This window comes from Lingula anatina, chromosome 2 (assembly GCF_051362555.1).
Source record: "Lingula anatina isolate TDL-2025a chromosome 2, LinAna3.0, whole genome shotgun sequence".
NCBI classification, from domain to species: domain Eukaryota; kingdom Metazoa; phylum Brachiopoda; class Lingulata; order Lingulida; family Lingulidae; genus Lingula; species Lingula anatina.
The window spans coordinates 33,561,341-33,583,256 of record NC_141768.1 but is presented as its reverse complement, the minus strand read 5'-3'; the positions used below and the strand labels follow the sequence as shown (position 1 = coordinate 33,583,256).

The 21,916-nt window shown below is 34.7% G+C and overlaps 3 protein-coding genes across 3 annotated transcripts in view; 2 read left to right on the top strand and 1 right to left on the bottom strand.

Annotated features, from left to right (window-relative positions):
• LOC106162098 (uncharacterized) overlaps positions 1 to 3,859 on the top strand; it is a 189,048-nt gene extending 185,189 nt beyond the window's left edge. Inside the window, exon 10 of the mRNA XM_087003117.1 lies at positions 1,975 to 3,859. Coding sequence (XP_086859243.1) covers positions 1,975 to 2,084 — 110 coding nt within the window. The 3' untranslated portion in view covers positions 2,085 to 3,859. The remainder of the gene's footprint in view (positions 1 to 1,974) is intronic.
• A 649-nt stretch (positions 3,860 to 4,508) lies between these two features.
• Positions 4,509 to 12,883, bottom strand: LOC106154824 (ubiquitin carboxyl-terminal hydrolase 22). The gene is made up of 13 exons (XM_087003111.1): positions 12,647 to 12,883; positions 11,538 to 11,670; positions 11,063 to 11,176; positions 10,715 to 10,807; positions 10,290 to 10,462; positions 9,463 to 9,610; positions 8,975 to 9,077; positions 8,512 to 8,594; positions 7,880 to 7,928; positions 7,425 to 7,551; positions 7,094 to 7,257; positions 6,545 to 6,694; positions 4,509 to 6,053 (listed from the first exon to the last, which is right to left on the bottom strand). Exons 1-13 carry the CDS (start codon positions 12,764 to 12,766, stop codon positions 6,011 to 6,013), a joined length of 1,500 nt encoding a protein of 499 aa, XP_086859237.1. The 5' UTR covers positions 12,767 to 12,883; the 3' UTR covers positions 4,509 to 6,010.
• Positions 12,884 to 12,892: 9 nt separating this feature from the next.
• LOC106154831 (dehydrogenase/reductase SDR family protein 7-like) lies at positions 12,893 to 20,433 on the top strand. The gene is made up of 7 exons (XM_087003116.1): positions 12,893 to 12,947; positions 14,137 to 14,290; positions 14,555 to 14,658; positions 14,953 to 15,172; positions 15,632 to 15,724; positions 16,079 to 16,231; positions 19,384 to 20,433. Exons 2-7 carry the CDS (start codon positions 14,155 to 14,157, stop codon positions 19,593 to 19,595), a joined length of 918 nt encoding a protein of 305 aa, XP_086859242.1. The 5' UTR covers positions 12,893 to 12,947; positions 14,137 to 14,154; the 3' UTR covers positions 19,596 to 20,433.
• The last annotated feature ends 1,483 nt before the right edge of the window (positions 20,434 to 21,916 follow it).

Below are 21,916 nucleotides of genomic sequence, written 5' to 3'. Positions count from 1 at the left end.
AGATTCAATTTTTAGGCATGTTAACAGTTTCATTATTTAATTAATAAGATACTTAAAAGTGTTTGTTTGGCATTTCCTGCATCTTTACAACATTATTAGTTGATTATGTAAAAATGATGTTAAACTTGTTATCGTGTATTGTGTAATAAAGTTTCAAAAATGGAAATAAACTCATATCATTGCAGTTTGTCAGATTCAATCATTCACTATGTTCAGAATCTCAGAATGGAAGAAATTGGACATTTAACACTGCTCTATTGATATTTTCCCATCTCATCAATTTTCTTAGTTGATCATTTAAAAACGGCAGTAAACTGTTAATTTTGTTTTATGTTAAAAATGGTTAAAAATGGAAAAAAATTATTTCAGAACAGTGCTGTCTTGTTTACATTTTGGCATTTTCAAGTTGTGACTTTGAAGTTCCATGGGCCTGAAGACCTTTGCTAGTCACATTTTCTGAATATCCATAATACTAATATTTTATTATTAAAAATTGATGGTCATTATGCTGTTAAACATTATGTAATATTGCATCAAAATTTGAAAAAAAAAAACTATTTTGGGCACTGCTCCCATGATGACCGTTTAAGAAAAGCCATGTCACTTACTGTTCTCAAACTTACAGGAAAGAAACATGGGACTAAAATACAGCTTCAGTAGGCAATGCAGTCTGTTTGGTAATTCTTACTGCCAGTTAAACAGTTTTTTTGTGAAAATTTAATTTTTCACATATTGGCATTTTTAAAGTGTGACTTCGAAGTTCCACGGGCTTGAAGACCCATGCTAGTCACATTTTCTGAAAATCCATGATACGTATATTTTATTATTAAATATTGACGGTCATTATGCTGTTAACCATTATGTAATATGGCATCAAAATAGAAGAAAACACAATTTTGGGTGCTGCTGCCATGATGACCATTATGGGAAAACCATGTTAGTGATGATTGCCAAATGTTCAAAAAAGAAATACAGGACTAAAGTGCAGCCTGAGTTGGAAAAGCAGTCTAATCGGCCTCTTTTTCTGGAAGTTATACATTTTCAAAGTGTGAACTTGAAATGCCATGGGCCTGAAGCCTTATGCTTGTTACACATTTTACTTACATTGGTATTACCTGTTGAGCATAATTAAAATTTGATGTTGAATTTGCAGTTTAACATAATGTACTTTTGTATCAGAATTGACAGTAGCCTATTTTGTGCATAGTTATTTCCTGCTTTTTATCTGTACATTTGACAGCTTTGCTGCCTTGTTAATCCCTTATACCTTCAAAACTAGCAGAAAACTAGTTTCTACTGATTTGAATAGGAAGTCATAAACTTGCAATCTAACTGTGACCTTGAAATTGACCTTTGACGTACTTTTCACTATGAACTGAACTTTGCAACATTTCAGTCCCTTATATTTCTAAAACTGGCAGAGATATGCCCATAGTTACTATTAAACTCAAATAGGAAGTCATATACTGGCAATCAAATTGTGACCGTGAAATTGACCTTTGACCTTCTTTTCACTGTAAACTGAACTTTGCAAATTTATTGTCCCTTGTATCTACAAAACTGGCAGAGATATGCCCATTGCTACTATTGAACCTGAATGGGAAGTCATATACTCACAATCTATGACCTTGAAATTGACCTTTGACCTATTTTTTACCATGAACTGAGTTTTCTGCCCGTTATATCTCCAAAACCGGTTGATTAAACCATTTTTTACAAAGGTTGTGCAGTTTTTCGCTTCTATTGGCATATTTTAAGATCTGGTTTATTGCAATTAGTTAATTTTTTCAATCACAGCACAGGTCGTAGTGGTGGTGGCGCTTTCTCCAGCTGGTGGTACAATATCCGGAGGCGGTATCGCCTCTCTGATCCTATAGTTTGAAATAAAAACTCATTTACTATTAATTATTTCTTAAATTGCATTCAGTTACTTTTCTTTGATATTTTATTATTGTTTTTCTGTTGATTTTCCAGATACATGGGAAGAGAGTGGTACAAATGAAGAGCTGGAAGGGATAAATACAAATTCAAGTACAGTGAATGAAACAGAAGCAATTCAAGTTATAGATGATTTATACATGTAGAGGATACAGCCAAAGTAAATGTACAAGACCAGAAAGACAGATATGCACCCTTCCACTTGCCACTATCTTCCTGGTTACAGTTAATCTCTTTGTATGTGATAGAGAGCATTCACATCGAGAAGAGCTGAGGTCTAGCAAGGCCAAGACCTAAATATGGCGGACCTACATGAAAGGAAGGCCACATAATCCTTTAATGGTCTCTCAATGACATTCCTTTTTAGACAGAAAAATCTGAAACATGGAAGTGATGTTTAAGCACTTCATAAGTCTAAATTTTTTTCATACTTAAACATTCCAAAAGAACATGTTTACAAATTATTTTTACTTTGTGGTTTGTGAATCAAAGTATTCGCCTAGTATGTATTTTTGGCATGTGTACACTCTCTCATAATCTTATCTGATACAAATGACCAAAGAGCTAATCCCTTGAGGTTAGTTTTTAAGATGGGGTAAAAAGTAATCTCCAGTGCCTTTTTGTTGTAGTTCTTTACTTATGTGAAAGCTAAAAGATCTGTAGGCCACTACTCTTTTGTATAACTAGAACAGCTACTGTATACATACTCAAAGCACATACTCTGCTTTAAATACTCAAGGCAGATTTGACGTTTAAAAAATATTTTTGAACTGATGTATTTGATAGAAATTGCTGTGGAATTTCAGCATTTACAAACTTTCACAATTAAACTATAGCTGTGCTCATAAGAATGTAATGTATATATATGATATAGCGTGTGATATTGGTAAGAATGTTTCTACCACTTGGTTTGGTCACATATGCAGTAAATATAATTTATTGGTCACAATAAAGGGATTTATGTGTGATGAGGGTATTAATGTGATGTAAGATGCCCAGGGACTAAGATAGGTTGATAGAAAGATAAGCTCCAGATGCTTTTTCCCTAATTACAGACAGGATGTCTCCGCTTTGTATTTCACGCTGTTAAGTTAATTACTACCAAATGACACTGGTCAGATACCAGTATAGCAAAACCTGATTGGACAGTACAACCTAGTCTCATTGTGATCAGCCAATCAGAATCATAAGGAGTTCAGCTTCACCAAGAACAAAGAACACTCTGTCTCACTTCCTTAGAAATTTTTAACCTAGTAGTACATGCTCAGGAGAGAATAGTTTTTAGTGAATTTCATAAAGTTTCTCAAACCCAACCCTGTCCCTCCCTAATGTTCCCTGATTAATTAATACTACAAACAATTATTAATTCTATGTATCATTATTATATGTATGGTATTTATGTTCAGAAACATTTGACATATAGGTAAGCCTCTATGGGTTAGCAGTTCTCATTTTGTTTAAGTCAACATACAGGGCATAACCTTAGCATAGGGCACATATGGCAGTTATAAGGCCAAGAGAGACAACTCTATTAGTGGGCTGTCAGAGCATTGAGGAAACCTACGTCCCCTTCCTGAAGGGTAGGGGTTGCGCAGCTCGCTCTCAGCCTCGGCCGAATTTTGGACATAAAATTTATCTAAAACATATTGCCATGTGTGGGGCCCTTTTTCCCTCCATCTTTGCTGAAATGTAAATTATATCTTTAAGCTTGAAAATTATATAACATGCATGGTTGTCATTCATAGATTTATATCCCTCCATCTTTGCTGAAATGTAAATTATATCTTTGAGCTTGAAAATTATATAACATACATGGTTGTCATTCATAGATTTATATCTAACTCTCAGTATTTTTCATTCGTACTTTGAACATTAATCAAAGTGCAAATGTCAATAAAATGACATTTTCAACCTACATCTATTTGATTTTGTTTTGTGTCTGATAACAAATTTTGACAGCAAACTAGCCTCAATTCATGCACTCATAAAATAATGCTAAGAGACCATTATATTGTTACAGAATTAGTAAAAATATTTTCCAACTGTATATATAAATTAAGACGACAATAAATGCTTATGATGGAGATTTTAAAAAAATTGAACTGAGCATGCATAGTTTTGTCATTACACTAGAACTCAAAGCTGAGCATTTTAAGATTGGTAGAAATTTTAGTTTTTTTCTTTTTTAAATGCACATTTTAATACTTGTTACTGCATAGGGCATTCACTGCATGAGACGCACAACAGAGTAATAATTGGGGCACAGCTGTGATATAAATTTCTCTTGTATGTCGCATGTGTTGTATTAAGTGTATATCAAGACTTAAATATGATACAATGTTGTTGAAATTTCCATGCACCAGATATTTGATTAACAGGCATTTACCTTTAACCCCACCTATCCTGAGCCATGTGCTACTCCCTGGGTATATTTGTGCTGCTTATGCTGAGTATAGTTCAAACTTTTGTTACTCTACAGATGTAAATGAAATCTGACGTAAAGAAGTCAATATGCAACAAATTATACACTTTACCCTTGTAAAACTAAGACGCGCATGATGAACCAGATCTTGACATCATATTCTTTATTTCACATTAATATTATGAGTATAAGGGTATGAGTTGTGATGACAATTATAATCTAACGAACCATGAGGTCAAGTGCACTGGTGCGTTCAGACATAATAACTTAGACCAGTTCTAGTACATATGACATCATCAGACAAGAAAACTTCGGAACAAGTAATATTATCTTCAAATGTGCTAATTCAAGTTGTCCCAGCAGGAAGCTTCCAAATTTCTTTTAAAATATTTTGTTCCAACAGAGATGATATATGAACCTAAACCATCTAAAATTTGTGTAAACGCTCCTTGTGACTGGATGCAAGTTGTGTGCACATCACAGTCCTGGTCCAGACTGCAGTCCACATTGATGATGACGATAATTAAAGTTATGTAATACTGAAATGATCAATCTGAAAGTCTTACTGGGCTGTCCAAATGACTTATGAGGCCATGTGTCTGAAAATTGAAATCAAGTCTGGGCTCAAACTAGGATGGAAAAAAATATTTGAATTGATCAGATCAAGTTTGAGATAAAGAACTATAAAAAAACATGACATTTGTCAAACTGCCACTGATTTGCATTTGAATAATTGGCCCAAAATGCTATGAAAGTGATCCCAAAAAAATGAAAAATGAAAAAGACATCTGACATGAGCCCAGTGAATGATATAAGGTGACCAATCCCAAATATAAGACAGATATGGCACTGCTAAGTCCAATTTAGGCAATGGTCAAAACTCCCTCCTTTGACCTAGTCTCTGGCCGCTTAAATATCCAGCGGAAACATCACAGATTTGTTTTGAGGGAAAGTTTTTGAGCTTTTTGGCGCTTGTTGCATAGGTCCACCAATACAAGCAAAGGTCAAATTATATCATAAATAAACTATCAATCACATTGGTAAAGTATATAGAAACACACAATACAGAACCATTTGGGTGTACAATCCAAAATAAAGTTCTGCATCCACCAATGTCTGCAGTTGCACAATATATTAATGAGCTTTGCCTAAATAAAGTAATGCACTGACCGTTTAAGTGAACACCTACATTTTCAGTTAAGTGTAAGTTTGTAAGTTGGGGTATTGTGTTTGGTGAGACATTGTGCTGTTTTGGGAGTGTGTTGAGGGAGGGCAATGCTTTAAGTATGTCTTCTTTGTGTGTCTCAACTGTGACAGTAAGTGTGACAAGTAAAATCAGAGCATCATGATAATAATCAGGCACTATGATCCAGTGCAATCCCAATTTTAAGTATACATAGCTTTTTGTATATATCATAATCATCACAGCAATGCGCTATTCAATACAACAAGTCCACAACATGAATATGTCCCTGCATTACCACCCTGTGTGTGTGTGTCTAGTAGCTAAACAAATCTTCTGGGAGTCTTCAAATCTCACAATTCCTTGTAGGGTATGAGTAATACAAATAAGGCAGCCCTGCTCCTTCTCCAAGAGGGGATGTTATGACTGCCATCTGGTGTCAGCTTTTCTGAAGACAAACACCATCTTTATTCATACTCCAAGATTTGCTTGTGGTAAAACAGGAGGTAGCTGAAAGGACAACATGTAAACATGTATTTACTAAGGTTAGCTCAAAGAAGTAACCAAACATATCAAGATGTTTTTTTTTCCTTTCTGTACCTATTTTTTCTGTGCCAGACACAGTAAATCCCCTGTGAAATGTTTAGCTTGAATGTGGTCCTTTGTTTTCTCTCAAATTTCAATACTTTTCCCCAAATAAAGGAAGTTTAATTTTTTCAATTAAATCACATGCAGTAAAATGTAACTGTAATAACTCACAAAACTTGCTTCACACACTATGCCTTAAAATGATTTGGAAATATATATATTCAAAATTACCTAGATGAATTTGACATCTTACAAAATGATACAATATTCATACAATACATTACTCTCAATCAAAATTTAATACTTCCACAAAACTGGCAGAGACATTGAAATGACATGATTTAACACAAAAATTGTCAATTTTTTAATTAAATCAAACGTACATAATAATGTTATGGCCAATACGATCTTACCCTTCACTTCTGAGTACACTGTCCAAAGAGGCCTTAGTAATCATATGGTCATCACACTTGTACCACTGATTCTTATGTAGGCGGATGTAGTTTGTGTAGTGACCAGACTCTATTGTCCCGAGGTGGTTGACCACAGCAAATAGGGAGTATCTGCATTACCAGAGAGATAGAGAGATAATAATGCTTTAGGTGTTATAACACAAATGCAACATAAGTGTGAATACAACACTGGCAATAATTTGAAAAAAGTCAACTCAAAAGATGTGGGAGGGAGTCAACTCAAAAGATGTGGAAACTGTTTCCCTGTTATGGCTCTCTGTGAGTTTTTTTTTTTTTTTTCAGTTTACAAAATGTTAACTTTTAAGTGACCTTACTTAACTTTGCATCTTTACTTAATGGCTTTAAAATAATTAGTAATACTGTGTAGCACAATGTACTTTTTTCATTTCAATTCTATAGCCAATGAAAAACTTTGACCTTGCTTGCAAAATTCAAGTTTGAAAGTTATTTTTGCAAAGTCTATAACATTAGGAAACATTGAGCACTTACTTATTTTGGCTTGAAAGTGAGGAAGCAGCCTCTTGTACAACCTGAGTTTGGTAGCCATTGTTGTGGCTCCGAGAAGAAGACATGAATGGGGTCATATCTAATTCCTCGGGGAATGGGATGAAAGTGGAGATCTTTTTGTGATAGCCTGTGGAATGCTCAAAACGCTGCAAGTATAATGTGTGATTTCAAAATGATAAAATTAACCAGTCTGAGGAAATCTCATCTAAAATATACAAACTGTAAGTTGCATACTAAAATAAAAGTGGAAAAAATCTTGCTGGAATAGTTCTGAAAAATTAAGACCAACGGAATTGGTCATTAGACAACTTACCTTTAAATGGAAGCAAGCCACTACAGGTAACTTCTTCATGGTCAGCTGTTTGGTAGATTCCTGATAGCTGTGACACTTGCCACATTTGATTTTGGCAGAACTGCCAAGGTGTTCTGGACGTGTGAACCTAAATTGTACAAGGATACGACAAGTTTAATCCAAAGTCAGTTGTAAAGATTAGGACAAGACAGGGCGTAATGCTTTTATAAAAAGATAACATCTACACTTTCTTCACAATCAAATGTTAACAAATTACAAGTAAATAATTTGTTTGCAAACAAATAGCTGTGAGAATTTATGTTTGGAAGAGAAAAATAATATGAGAAAAAAAAAAAATTGAAAAACTAATCTTGTTTCAAATATTTTAACTATTACTAAAAAAAACATTTTTTTTCTTAATGATCAACGACATAACTAAAACATCCTGTTTCTATATACACAGTTAATATATTTACCTTCTAAGACATTCCATAAGAGAGGAAGGCTCATCCCCATTGCCATATACTGAAACAGTGCACAAAAAGTTATTGAGACTGCAGCTTTTCTGGGATTATATATTTTTATTTATCACTATTGTAATTAAAATGTCATTATAAAATATGACATGATTTTTTTTTCATATTAACCAACAAAACTAGAATACAACCTGCAGAAACTAGTGTACTACGACAAATTTCTATAGTTAATTTAGTTTTGATATCATCTTCAAATAAGTTCTAAAAATTTAGATCTAATACAACGGGTGTAAGACTTTAAGGCACAAAGGGAACACATTTTTTTCAGGCATGCATATTGACAATATCTTACACATGTGACTTGTAAGGGCCCCTTTACACTGGACGGCGTCCTTTCTGCGTCCAGCAGTACGGACCCATTTGACAGTTAAAAAATTATTATACTTTATGTGCCGACAACTGGCCGATCATTGAGCATTCATTCTGATACAAAATCAATGCTCGTGTCTCCTTATTAAGACCACAGCGATGCCAAATTTCATGGTCGCAGAAAGGACGCCGTCCAGTGTAAAGGGGGTATAAGGAATTGTACCCCATGACTACAAATACTTTCTACAAGAAATGTGACTCACATGAATTCCTAGCGTCTCCCCCTGGGGGTGGTCCCAGGTCTAGAGAGATATCCCAGAATGGATCAATTGTAGTAGATACGTTACTGAAGAGAGATTGCACATTGTCAAATATCTTTTTTTCTGCTTTACAGTAAATATTCCTGCAAAATTTACATAAAATCAGTGAGAAAAACTGGCATTCATTGAGTTCAAGTCTCAAGACCAAAGTATATGTTATTAACAGAAACATCATATGGGAAATTCATATAAATATATCATGCCAGGTACATATATAATTGAAGCAATTTGAAAAAATTGATACTATATTAGAGCAGTTCTTTGGTCAATTAAGAGACAAAATATATTAAATCTAGATTGATGAAATTACTCCAAACATTTTATAACATAAATGTACTCAACTTTCATTTTGAGCACCAGTCTTTTTGAAACTCTTCTTAGGGGAAACAATGTAACATGGACTTACTTGCACTCTTTACAAGTGACATCAGATTGCAGCCCCCCAGTGAATATTTGATCTATGATGCAGTTGCAATGATGCGGATTGCTACTTGATAACCCATTGTTACCTGGAATATGGTAATATTTTTATACAACAGCAAATAGGTCATCAAAACAATATATGACATCAGTGGACAATGTTCTTACAGCTGTTAGCTACAGTACTAGTGTCCTCACATTTATGGTGTGTGTGTGTGTGTGTGTGTGTACAGAAAAATTTCCATCTGTCGAAAAAAAAGTCCCCAACCTCCTTTATATTTTGGAACGATTACTGAATGTGATTTAACGGACAGTCCAAGTTTCTTATCTGACAGTGATACTGTATGATAGCTGTGACAGTTTATTAGCTAGCAACGCACCATATCCTCCTTTTCCATTCATGATAATTTAACTATATGATGGCCTCATTAAATATGACAATAAATGTACCAATTATTACAATAAAACGCATACCTTTACAATGTCTATGTAGTAAGTCCAATGCAGCAATGAGAAACTCATGGGCATCCTGCTGCTCGTAGCCTGCTAGATGGCGTGCATGTGTCCAGACTAGATGCAGCAAGCGATATGGGATATGAGGTGTGCGGACCCCTGAGTAAAACTGGAATACAAGAAAATGCACTATATATGCACTATATATGCACTATATATATATATATATATATATATATATATATATGCTAGAAATTTTAAGTATGAAAATAAAATATTTATCCTGATCTTGTGAAAGTTGCGGCATAAGAAAGTCAATAGTGCAAATAACATGGTTAAATTTGGTTGAAATGAAAATGTTCAATTAAAATGTGACTGAGTACAAGTATCCTATTCATGAAACCAAATTAAAGATGGTCAACGTAACTTGTGACAAAGAAGTGCCGTCTTTTCTTCATGAAATGAACCATATGCACGATTCTCAGGGGAAAAAAACGGTACTGGCCAAGGGATGAGCAAGATCAGCAATCTTACAGCAGATGCTTTACATTGCTTTAATTTTAAGACAAATCTTTTTAGTTCAGTTATCTAGAATGCTATCAAACAAATACACATATTATATCCACTGTCACTTTGATCAGACAAAAAGTTCTTTAAAAAATATTCAATTTGTATTTCATTCTTAATATCATTTTCTATTCCTGTTACATTTAAAAATTGGTATGTTAAAAAAACATCGATCAAAGTAAATAATACACTAAAAAGCAATTAGTTAATGTAGGTCTATATATTCTGTGACAGAACCAGTATGTAAATGTACATTTGGTGACTAAATGTGAGTGGTTTACCTCTTGAAATAATCTACACATTTCACAGACTAGACATCTCTCTGATTCGTTGATCATTTGGCAGTTGTGTTTGTCTGACAAAAAATAGTCCCTTAGTAAAGGTGTGTGCGTCAAGGCTTGAACGATGCAATTCATAAAACATGTATTGCCGAGGTTGATTAAGCCACGAAGACCTGTAAATATAAAACATGCAGCAACTGTCAAATTTAACCCATACCTGAAAGTAATTTTTTATCTTTGTATACATATAGGCAGTTATGTAAAGGAGTAATGGCCGAATTAATAAATTACTAAAACTTAATTGTAACTAAGCATAATGGTAATGCGAAGGGGAAAAAGGTAGAAATTATAATAAACTTGATTGTTATAGCCTCTGACTCAGACTTCATATTAAGTTTTACTGAATGTGACAGAAAACACCTTACCGATGGTAGAATTGTCTGAGATCTTTCTTCTTTTGGGATTTTGGTGAAGTAGCTGCAATTCAACATCAGTTGGCACCCAGCACCCATCTAAACCTGAAACAAATTGTCAATTTCAACTATGACATATCTTTCACCTCTTATCTCTGTTTCATGTTTAGTGAATTTTCAAAATTATGCCCATGCTACTTGTGTTAAACCAAGTTAAATCATACACTTTGAAGTTACCTGCCATCTTTTCTGAAAAAAAATAATGGGTTAATGAATTGTTTGTTTTTTTTCATTTAATACAAATTTTATCTATATCCTAAGGTTTCCACAGCTGCCTTCTTCCCTATGTGAAGCACCTACCAATACTGTCCTCAAATGATTTTCCATTCTCTCCTGCTATCCCTTCCAACTCCCCATCATATATATAGTCTCCACAGGCAAAGCAGTACACAGCACCAAAGACAAGATCCACAGCTGAAACAAATGGTTATTTTTATGTATAAGAGTTGGATTACAGAACAAATAAGAGAAAATTGAAGCCACTCATTTCTTGCCAAAACACATTTCACAGTCAGTATTCCTGAGAGAGAGAGAGAAAGAGAGAGAGAGAGAGGGAGAGAGGGGGAGAGGTGGCTTGGAGGCTGGGGAACATCCTTTACATCACTTCCATCTTATCAGTAACTGAAATAAAATGTAAGCCAATTACCCACCAGTACTCTAAAAGTATAAGAAATGCAGATCCAATGCTTTGCATGTTTAGTAAAATCACATTAGAAATTTAAAAAAATCACATATTTCTTCAAATTGCTTTAATTACTATTGTAACGTCACTTACCTAGTGTATGATTTTTGCTAGCTGCATGTTCTTGTATATGATTAGCACCATAGCAACCAAAATAAACACAGTGGAGGCAGGAGTGGAGGCGAACTGTTGTTGTTTTACATGTATGACAAACACATGATCTTGCCTGAAAGACAAAGCCGAGGTTGATGTGGAAGTAGATAAAAGTATGACTCTACATGGCCATATCAAATCTGGCAACGAAATAGAAAACAAGAATTGTATCAGGACTTGTGTGGTTAGTTTTATCATATATTGTATAACAGTGTCACCTGATTGTCATTTATGTCAAGATGAACATGCACATGAATCAACATTCAAGTACTTTCAGCTCATTTGTCACAACATCACATATATATATGTGTGTGTGGTAAACGAGTTTAATCTATCATTATTTGCTAGTTGACAGGCCCACAAACAAGAACTGTACTGAAAACATTATTTAACAACATATATTTCATTACAGTATATGTTCAATCACATCTTGTTTTCCATCATTTTCGCAAGCACTACAAGATAATAGTATGTTGAATGTAAAAATAAATGAACATAGAAATCACAGTCTTTGCGAGATTGGTTGGACATATGATAAATTTCATGTCATCGTTATGCTTAAAGTCAAGATCAAAGTAATAATGCATTCAGCAGAAAGTAATCATATCACACAAAATAGCTTGGAAACTGTAGGTGTGTTTTAGTCTCCGTAGGGTGGTAACCGGCATCGCAACTCAAATAATGCATTTCCGCTGCAGCAAAGCATTGCATCTGTTATCATAGTACGTTGCACCAGTGATATTACACACTTACATCTCATTTGTGATGCATGACAAACTTGAAAAGTGTTCGAGTAACCCTGTCAATATTTTACAATAATTATTTTATTTTAAAACAACAGTAACATCGCTGTAGGGTTTCATTGAACAACGCGTGAAAGTACTTGTGCTCTTTCAGTATCCTTTATAAATCTCACTGTATCCGACCCTATCACTTTTAGTTCTTTTGCTATGGAACATCTATCAGTAAAACTGTCATTTACGTGATTCGTTTTTATGCACGAAAAGTCGGCACTGTTAAAAATAAGTTGCATTTCGCAGGTCGTTTACCTTCCTTAAGCGTGCTTCCGTTGATAAAGCCGCTATAAAATATTTGTGAATTATGCGATATGACTGTGTTCCATGAGCTGCCTTGAAGGCCTGCAGGTGCTGGCAGCCAGAGAAACTCATTCTTTTTTTCGATTGCTCCCGGCTTTTCGAAAATCCATTGTATTTCTAAGCTGAACTATGCGACACCTTCCCGAAAGAAATCAACAAAGGATATATCTGCGCAGTGATCACTTTGCGCAGAATACTTCTTCCGCTTCCTGTCATTTTCACACGTGCGGCACATAAACAAGGCGGATTATTTGTAAATATTTAATTAACATGCAGGTTTGTTGGCAGCTATTTCATGAATCTGTTTTGACTGAGTATCGGTATTGTCACTGATATGCATCCCACCCACAACCCTGGTTTCGGTGACTAATAATAATTATCAGCTATGGCAAAATAAATTTAAAGCCTACCGGTATATATACACAGTACATGTACCTCTGTGTCAAATGTAACACTATTATATTGAATGTTGTATTAGTACACGTATATTTATATCGAATTCTGTACTATTATATCCATGCTGAGCTGAATTAGTAATTCTGTGTAGAAGTTCTATGTTGAATGTTCAATTTGTATCTCTATGTTGAAAATATTCAACTTGTGAGATTGAATAAACTTGAACTTGAACATAGCTGAGGCTTCCTGTAAATGTTTTGACCGTGACTTGACGTGCAACAAGCCGGCCTGGCTGGCCAGTAGAAAGAACCCAGGTGTCAATAAATAACCTGCAACCCGATGGGAAATGGTTAGGTGGGATTCTGCCAATATTTCTGCTTCTGTAAACTCCACATCTGATGACCTGCCTCTGTTCCCAAGGGAAGTGATGCATGCACAATTCATCTACAGTATATTACAGAGGACCCTTGGATAAACAATCATACTTTGTAACATGCCAAAAATTGCATTTGTTCCGTAGTGTCCATTATTTCAGCGTTCAAGAATTTCCTGCTTTTACATGTTAACCCACCTTCACAGTACTTTTTCTGGGGTGAAGTTTTAATATTCATAGCTTCATTTGTTGGAATATTCACTGTTAAACCTGTGGACCAACAAACCCTTTCATTAAAAAACTGATAAAATATTACAATTTGATGGACCAATGACCTTAAGACTAATAAACCTTCCAACCATTGAAAGAGGTTTCTTAAAAAAATTGTAGTACTGGTATCTACCTTGGTATATGTTTAAATTTGATTTTGTTAGAACAAAACAAACATAAAAAAACCTGTATTAATGAAAGTCTAATATTCAACATATTTTCCTAGAAATTATTTGTGATGTGATAAACATAATAAGAATAAAAGATTTACAGGGTAGGGTAACAGAATACTGCAGAAGCACCAGATACCCTGGTATTTTTGTGCCTTCCAGTGAGAAACTCTGTTGTGCATGTCACTTTTTTCAAACTGAAAGTTAAAAACTGCTCTGAATTATTTTAACAGTTGAGTCTGAAAGCTGCTATGATGTCATCCTCTATATACATTCCCATTGCTCTGATGGCTGTCTGGGTATCATACAGACTATTCAGGAAGTGTCATTTGGATCTGAGGGACAAGGTGGTTCTCATCACTGGTGCCAGTTCAGGGCTAGGAGAAGGTGAGATGGTGTGTTGTGGTGGTAGGATAAATGTCAAGTTGTATTCACTGTTTTAGTATGTATTATAGTGATAATGGTTCAGCATTGTAGGTAAATGTGACAGTTTATCTTTGGTGGTTGTGAAATAGGAAAAATCTATATGCTTATAAATACATGTGTATAGAGTTTAACACTTAGAAAACCTATTTAATATCAGGTAAGATCACTGTATAGACAAAAATGCAACTGTTGAATGTTTATATTTAGGTGACATTTGAATTTCAGCTTGTGCTCATGCCTTTTACAAGGCAGGGTCCAGGGTCATACTGTGTGCAAGAAGGGAAGCTGAATTGAAGAGGGTGAAACAGGACTTACAAAACCTGAAGCTTGTAAGTATATAAGCACATATCTATATTCACCTATGCCCGTCTTGTTTTTTCTGCACCTCTTTTCCCAATATGTGGACATGGTTGCTGTTTTCCTACCTTCCAATACCCACCCATGATTGGTCTTAATGTGGGATAATTCTGTACAAAGTACAATAATATCAGTTACAAGCCCTCTAGTCTTGTTAAAATGCATGGTTCTTTCAGGTCTTCAGATTTGTTTGAAGGAACAGAAATCTCTCAAACTGCATTTTAGGATAATAGGTAATGATGTATACTATTGTGACATCATTTCAGGCCATCGAGACAAAAGAACCATCGATACTTACTTTGGACCTCTCTGACTTGGATTCAGTCCCACAGAGAGCAGCCCAAGCATTGAAAATACATGGACATATTGATATTTTAGTGAATAATGGAGGAATAAGCTATCGTGGAGAAGCTATGGAGACTGAACTGGGTATCCACATGTCAGTAATGACCGTCAACTACTTTGGACAGATTGCTTTGACACAAGGTAGAGAATGAACAACTTAACTGTAGAAAGCTGTTATATCAAATGTAGTGTCTGACTCACAATATTTTGAAAGTGATATTATTATATCCAGCAAAGAACTTAATCAGCTGTGTTATGTAGAAATTAAACTTCTCAGGTAGAGGCCACTGTAGGCTGTAACGCCTCATTCCCTGATGGTGGTTTCTTGAAACTATCAATGCAGCTATCATAACAAAATCTATATGAAGTCTACTTTAAAAATATGATTGATTGGTTTTGTATTGTTTTCATATATTAAAGTGAGAAATTAAATGTAAAAACTGCCTATTGCATTAAATTGTATGTTGTCGAATAGTTTTGCAAGAATTCTATAAATTTTGATAATGTGTCTGTTTAAGAGACGGTAATATTACCTGAAAAGTTGTGTAGCAGCTAGTTGACCATTTGAAATCCTCTTAAAATCTTTGCCTTTTTTCAAAGCCTTATTACCAAGCATGGTGTCTAGAGACTGTGGTCATATTGTTGCCATTAGCAGTGTTCAAGGAAAAATAGCCATTCCTTACAGGTCTGCGTGTAAGTGGATTCTTCATTTTTTACTTAATTAAGTTCCACATGCAAGTGGAATGATTTGTTGAGTTTCAATTAAGAATTTGATGCTAAAAAGCATCAACAGTCAGTGTTATACACTTGAACCTGTGAGTTTGTCTTGCAGTCAGTGGAAATGACAGGCAGCCTTATCATTACTTAAAATGAAACAGTTGCATGGGCAGACTCTTGAAGTAGGAAAAAATTGGCACATTTCAGCATTAAAAAATCAACCAAACCTGCCATGAAAATCACTCTTAAATGTTTCAAAGGGTGTTATGAAAAAGATTAGATGTGATGGTCACATTGTTTGAGATATGACATCCTCTTTGTTTTCCACAGATGCTGCTTCCAAGCATGCTGCCCAAGCATATTTTGACAGCCTGAGAGCCGAAGTGGCAGACAAGAACATCAAAGTCTCAGTGATAAGTCCTGGGTATATTAAGACTAACCTGTCTCTAAATGCACTACAGGGAGATGGGACAAGATATGGAGGTAACTATGGGGTAAAAACTTGGATCACTACTCTGGCATGCTAATTCTGAGATGTTGATCATGAACGTTTGTTAGTTTTCAAAATATCTTGCACATATCTAAGGTAGCGTAGTATTTAACAGTTAACTTAAAGGGGAAAAGTTGTTTTAGTATCAGACCATCAAACTTCTTTAAGTCGACAGAATACCAGAGACCAACTGGGCTGTTGCAGCTTATTGCATTCTTGTTCATCTAAAATTTTTGTACCACCAGCGTTAGCGCTGGCGGTACACATGGTTTCGGTCCCGTCCGGATCGTTCCGCCGGCTCCGCCGGACGGCTACCGTTACCGCTTCTCCTCCTAGACGGTAAGGGCCCCCGTACCCATCTCATGGATTTAGGTCACCTATAATCTCAACTCGTTCCACGTAAAATTTGGGCTTTGTCGGTATTGGGGTCTGGGTGTGGCACTCATTACAATGCACCCTTGTCTAAAAATGGCAAAATTAAATGCTAATTATCTACCCTACGGAAGGAGTTATGGGAAAAATTTCTATAGACGGCTTTCCAAAAGTCATATGTGTAGATTTCAAATATACCCTTGGATTTGACCTTTGACCTTTACTTCAAGGTCAAATGGGCCAAAATTTTCAAAAAAATGAAATTTTTTACGAAAAAATTTTTTTTTGCCCTGTTATTCAGACACTACACAGACTTAACCAATAATATTATTGGAAAGTGTTACCCTTCAGGTCATCTTTCATCTCCATGAATTTGGGGTCAATCAGTGCATTTTCACGGGAGTAGCGGCCATAAGATACCGAAACTGAAAACTGTCTCTAATTCGGGAACCGTTAATGCTAGAGACCCATTCTTTTTTGCATTTTGTAGAGCATGTAAAGCCCAACACTGGAGGTGGTCTTGGTTTTTTTGTATTCCATACGGTTTTTGAGTTACGCTGTATCAAAAAGTACATATTGGTGGTAAAAGCAAAATGTGCAGTACGGTAATGGATAATAAATTTTGTACTCTGGAAAAATAAAACATAAGGCTTGGCAAAGCAGACAACTTGTGTTCAAAATTGACATTATTTCATCAAATTTGAACTTCTGAAACTTCAGAGCACCTCCTATTTCAAGAATTTTGACCAAAATGACATTTTCTCTATTTTAATTAATTTTTTCTGTACGAAATTTAAGGCACATTATGGTAACTCCAAAATTATAACATTTAGTCCCTTATATCTCCAAAACTGGCAGAGATAGGTCCATAGTTACTATTGAAGTTGAATAGGAAGTCATATACTGGCTATCTTACTGTGACCTTGAAATTGACCTTTGACCTACTTTTCACCATGAACTGAACTTTGCAAATTTTGCTTCCCTTTTATCTCCAAAACTGGCAGAGATAGGTCCATAGTTACTATTGAACTTGAATAGGAAGTCATATACTGGCAATCTAAATGTGATCTTAAAATTGACCTTTGACCTACTTTTCACCATGAACTGAACTTTGCAAATTTTGCCTCCCTTTTATCTCCAAAACTGGCTGAGATAGGTCCATAGTTACTATTGAACTTGAATAGGAAGTCATATACTGGCAATCTAAATGTGATCTTAAAATTGACCTTTGACCTACTTTTCACCATGAACTGAACTTTGCAAATTTTGCTTTCCTTTTATCTCCAAAACTGGCAGAGATAGGTCCATAGTTACTATTGAACTTGAATAGGAAGTCATATACTGGCAATCTATATGTGACCTTAAAATTGACCTTTGACCTACTTTTCACCATGAATTGAACTTTGCAAATTTTGCTTTCCTTTTTCTCCAAAACTGGCAGAGATAGCTCCATAGTTACTATTGAACTTGAATAGGAAGTCATATACTGGCAATCTAAATGTGACCTTAAAATTGACCTTTGACCTACTTTACACCATGAACTGAACTTTGCAAATTTTGCTTTTCTTTTATCTCCAAAACTGGCTGAGATAGGTCCGTAGTTACTATTGAACTTGAATAGAAAGTCATATACTGGCAATCTAAATGTGACCTTGAAATTGACCTTTGACCTACTTTTCACTATGAATTGAACTTTGCAAATTTTGCTTTCCTTTTATCTCCAAAACTGGCAGAGATAGGTCCGTAGTTACTATTGAACTTGAATAGGAAGTCATATACTGGCAATCTATATGTGACCTTAAAATTGACTTTTGACCTACTTTTCACCATGAATTGAACTTTGCAAATTTTGCTTTCCTTTTATCTCCAAAACTGGCAGAGATAGGTCCATAGTTACTATTGAACTTGAATAGGAAGTCATATACTGGCAATCTATATGTGACCTTAAAATTGACCTTTGACCTACTTTTCACCACAAATTGAACTATGCAAATTTTGCTTTCCTTTTATATCCAAAACTGGCAGAGATAGGTCCGTAGTTACTATTGAACTTGAATAGGAAGTCATATACTGGCAATCTAAATGTGATCTTAAAATTGACCTTTGACCTACTTTTCACCATGAACTGAACTTTGCAAATTTTTCTTCCCTTTTATCTCCAAAACTGGCAGAGTTAGGTCCATAGTTACTATTGAACTTGAATAGGAAGTCATATACTGGCAATCTAAATGTGACCTTAAAATTGACCTTTGACCTACTTTACACCATGAACTGAATTTTGCAAATTTTGCTTTTCTTTTATCTCCAAAACTGGCTGAGATAGGTCCGTAGTTACTATTGAACTTGAATAGAAAGTCATATACTGGCAATCTAAATGTGACCTTAAAATTGACCTTTGACCTACTTTTCACCATGAACTGAACTTTGCAAATTTTGCTTTCCTTTTGTCTCCAAAACTGGCAGAGATAGGTCCATAGTTACTCTTGAACTTGAATAGGAAGTCATATACTGGCAATTTACTGTGACCTTGAAATTGACCCTTGACCTATCTTACGAAGAACTTAAATTTGATTGTACCATATATATATTTTTGCAAAAGTTTAAAAATTCTTGTTGATTGCATTTTAACAGCTTGTCAAGCACAAAACTGGTGGCTGTGTCCCTTATTTTGTGTATGTGGGGGTCTATACGAATGCGCTTGCTCCAGCTGGTGGTACAATATTCGGAGGCGGTATCGCCTCTCTGATCCTCTAGTTTATACTACCTTTTGTAGTGATGGACAAGACCACAGAGACAGGGATGTCGCCGGAGTATGTTGCATCCAAGGTTCTCAAAGCAGTACAGGAGCAGAAAAATGAACTTATTTTAGCGCCATTCACTGTGACTGTAGCTGTTTTTTTAAGGACATTTTGTCCATCCTTATACTTCAGTTTAATGAAGAAGAGGGCAGCACATCAAAAACAAGACCAGTGTAAACAAAAGTGATGATTACTTATAAAATATTATGCACATTTGCAAGAGTAGATGATTGTGATATTTTTGTCCATAAACTGTCATGTTAATTTTTAATTCTGGTGTGCTCAGAATATATATGAATCTGAACACAATTTTATTTTAATAAGTTAAAATGCCAATCCTCAAACATCTTCAAACAGAGAATATGCAATCACTTATGAAACAAGGCAGCAAAGCTGTCAAATGTACAGACAAAAAACAGAAAATAAAGATGCAAAATAGGTCATTTTGTCAATTTTGATGCAATAATAAATAATGCTTATAATAGCACTGTCAGTCAACACTGAATTTTAATCATGCACAAAAGGTAGCATGGTCAATAACAGGAGTGGACCCAGAGATATTGCAAAATTTACCTGCATAACTATCACTGCTTCCTTATTATTAATCTAGCAGACTGGCTTAATCTTTGGGAGTTTACAGGGAAATATCAACAACTGTGCTTTATGTAATCTCATTTAATAACCTATTAATTAGGCAAATGACTTTATAACTCTGAACTTAGCTTAGTGATACCCAAGGGAAATTTACAGACTGACCCTCTCAAAGGTCTTTCAGGCCCATAAGTCACATCTTAAGAAAAGCACAAAGTAATAATGCACAAAATAGGATGCTGTCAATTCTGATCAATAATATATTACGCTTAACTTCAAAGTCGACATCAAATTTAAATTATGCAAAACAGGTAATACCGATGAAAGTAAAAGCAGGCCCATGAGAGTTCAAGTTCATACTTAGAAAATGCCAGAATGAGAAAAATGAGAATTTCACAAAAGTTGCATTAATTCAATAAAAAATGATAATCCAATAGAGCTGGTTTTCTTATTTGAGCTGTATGTCAATCCTAAGAATCATTCTTTTAAGCTAAAAAAAAATAAGTAACACAGTTTGCTTTTTATCATAACGTTTGTGATGACAGTGCACGAAGTTGGCTTTTTGTCAATTTTGATGCAATATTACATAATGATTAACTATAATCACCACCATTTATTTTTATTAATAACGTGGTCATTTAGAAAATTTGATTACCACTGGGCTTCATGACCATGGGAGTTCCAAGTCCCACATTGAAAATGCCAATATATGAAAGAAAACAACTTCACAAACATGTACAACAGAAAAAGAAACCAATTAGATTGCTTTTCCAACACAGGCTGCATTTTAGACCTGTGTTTCTTTCCTGTAAGTTTTAAAAAGAGTAAGTAACATGGTTTTTCTTTAATGGTCACTATAAAAGCAGTGTCCAAAATAGAGGTTTCTTCATTTTCGTTTAATGTAAATTTAAATGTAAATGTAAAGTAAATGGGAAAGTAATTGTTTTTTTTTTTTTTTTTTTTTGTTTGTTTGTTTTTTTTTTAATCCTAGAGAAGAGAGGGAGGGGTGGTGTATTACAATATTTTCTCACAGAAACCATCACTGATTTCACTTAACTGTATAAAAGTCTTGTAACTAGAAAAACTTGTATCAGCATATTTATTAATTTTATATAACTTTTCTCACAGACCAGCATTTGTTGGTCTAAATAATTATATTGTTAACCAATACACATTTTGTACAAAGCCCTATAGAATAGTAAAAAATGCTAAAAGCAAAAGGCTGTTACAGTAACACAAACAAAAATCATGTGTTAAAGCACTCTAAACACCTATTTGGAATGTTTCCATTAACCATACAATAAACATAACAAGGTGCATGTATAAATTGTACCAAAATAATGATAAGGTAAAAGTAAAAACTAAATGAAAATATAGTACACATTATAACAGTAATGGCCAATAATCTGTATGACAATGAAAATAAATCACCTAAAAAGTACTTCATATATGATAATGTATGTGATAAAGACCTTGTATAGAAAGCAATGCAAGAGTTATTTTATACAAAATATATAAATATGAGAATAAAAAATGTATAATAAACAATAGATAATTAATCAGATGTGCTGTCTGAAACACTTTCTGCCTCGCTAATACTCTCACCACTTGATGTTGGTAAATGCAAGAAGTTATAATGAGACTCTTTATAACCTCTTGGTAAATGTGAGGCATCCTACCTCCCTACCCCCCCCCCCCCCCACACACACACACACACACACACACGCACACACAAACACACACGCGAAAGTTTTTTTAAACCATGCCAGTTCTGAACTGTGAATAGGGGAACTATGGGTCGCTGCATGCCATCTTCTTTCAAGCAAATCAAAGAAATGTTAAAATATTTAAGCAATTATAAATAGTAACTAAAACATTTTAATTTAAAAATCACACCAAGCATATTATCTTTTCGTT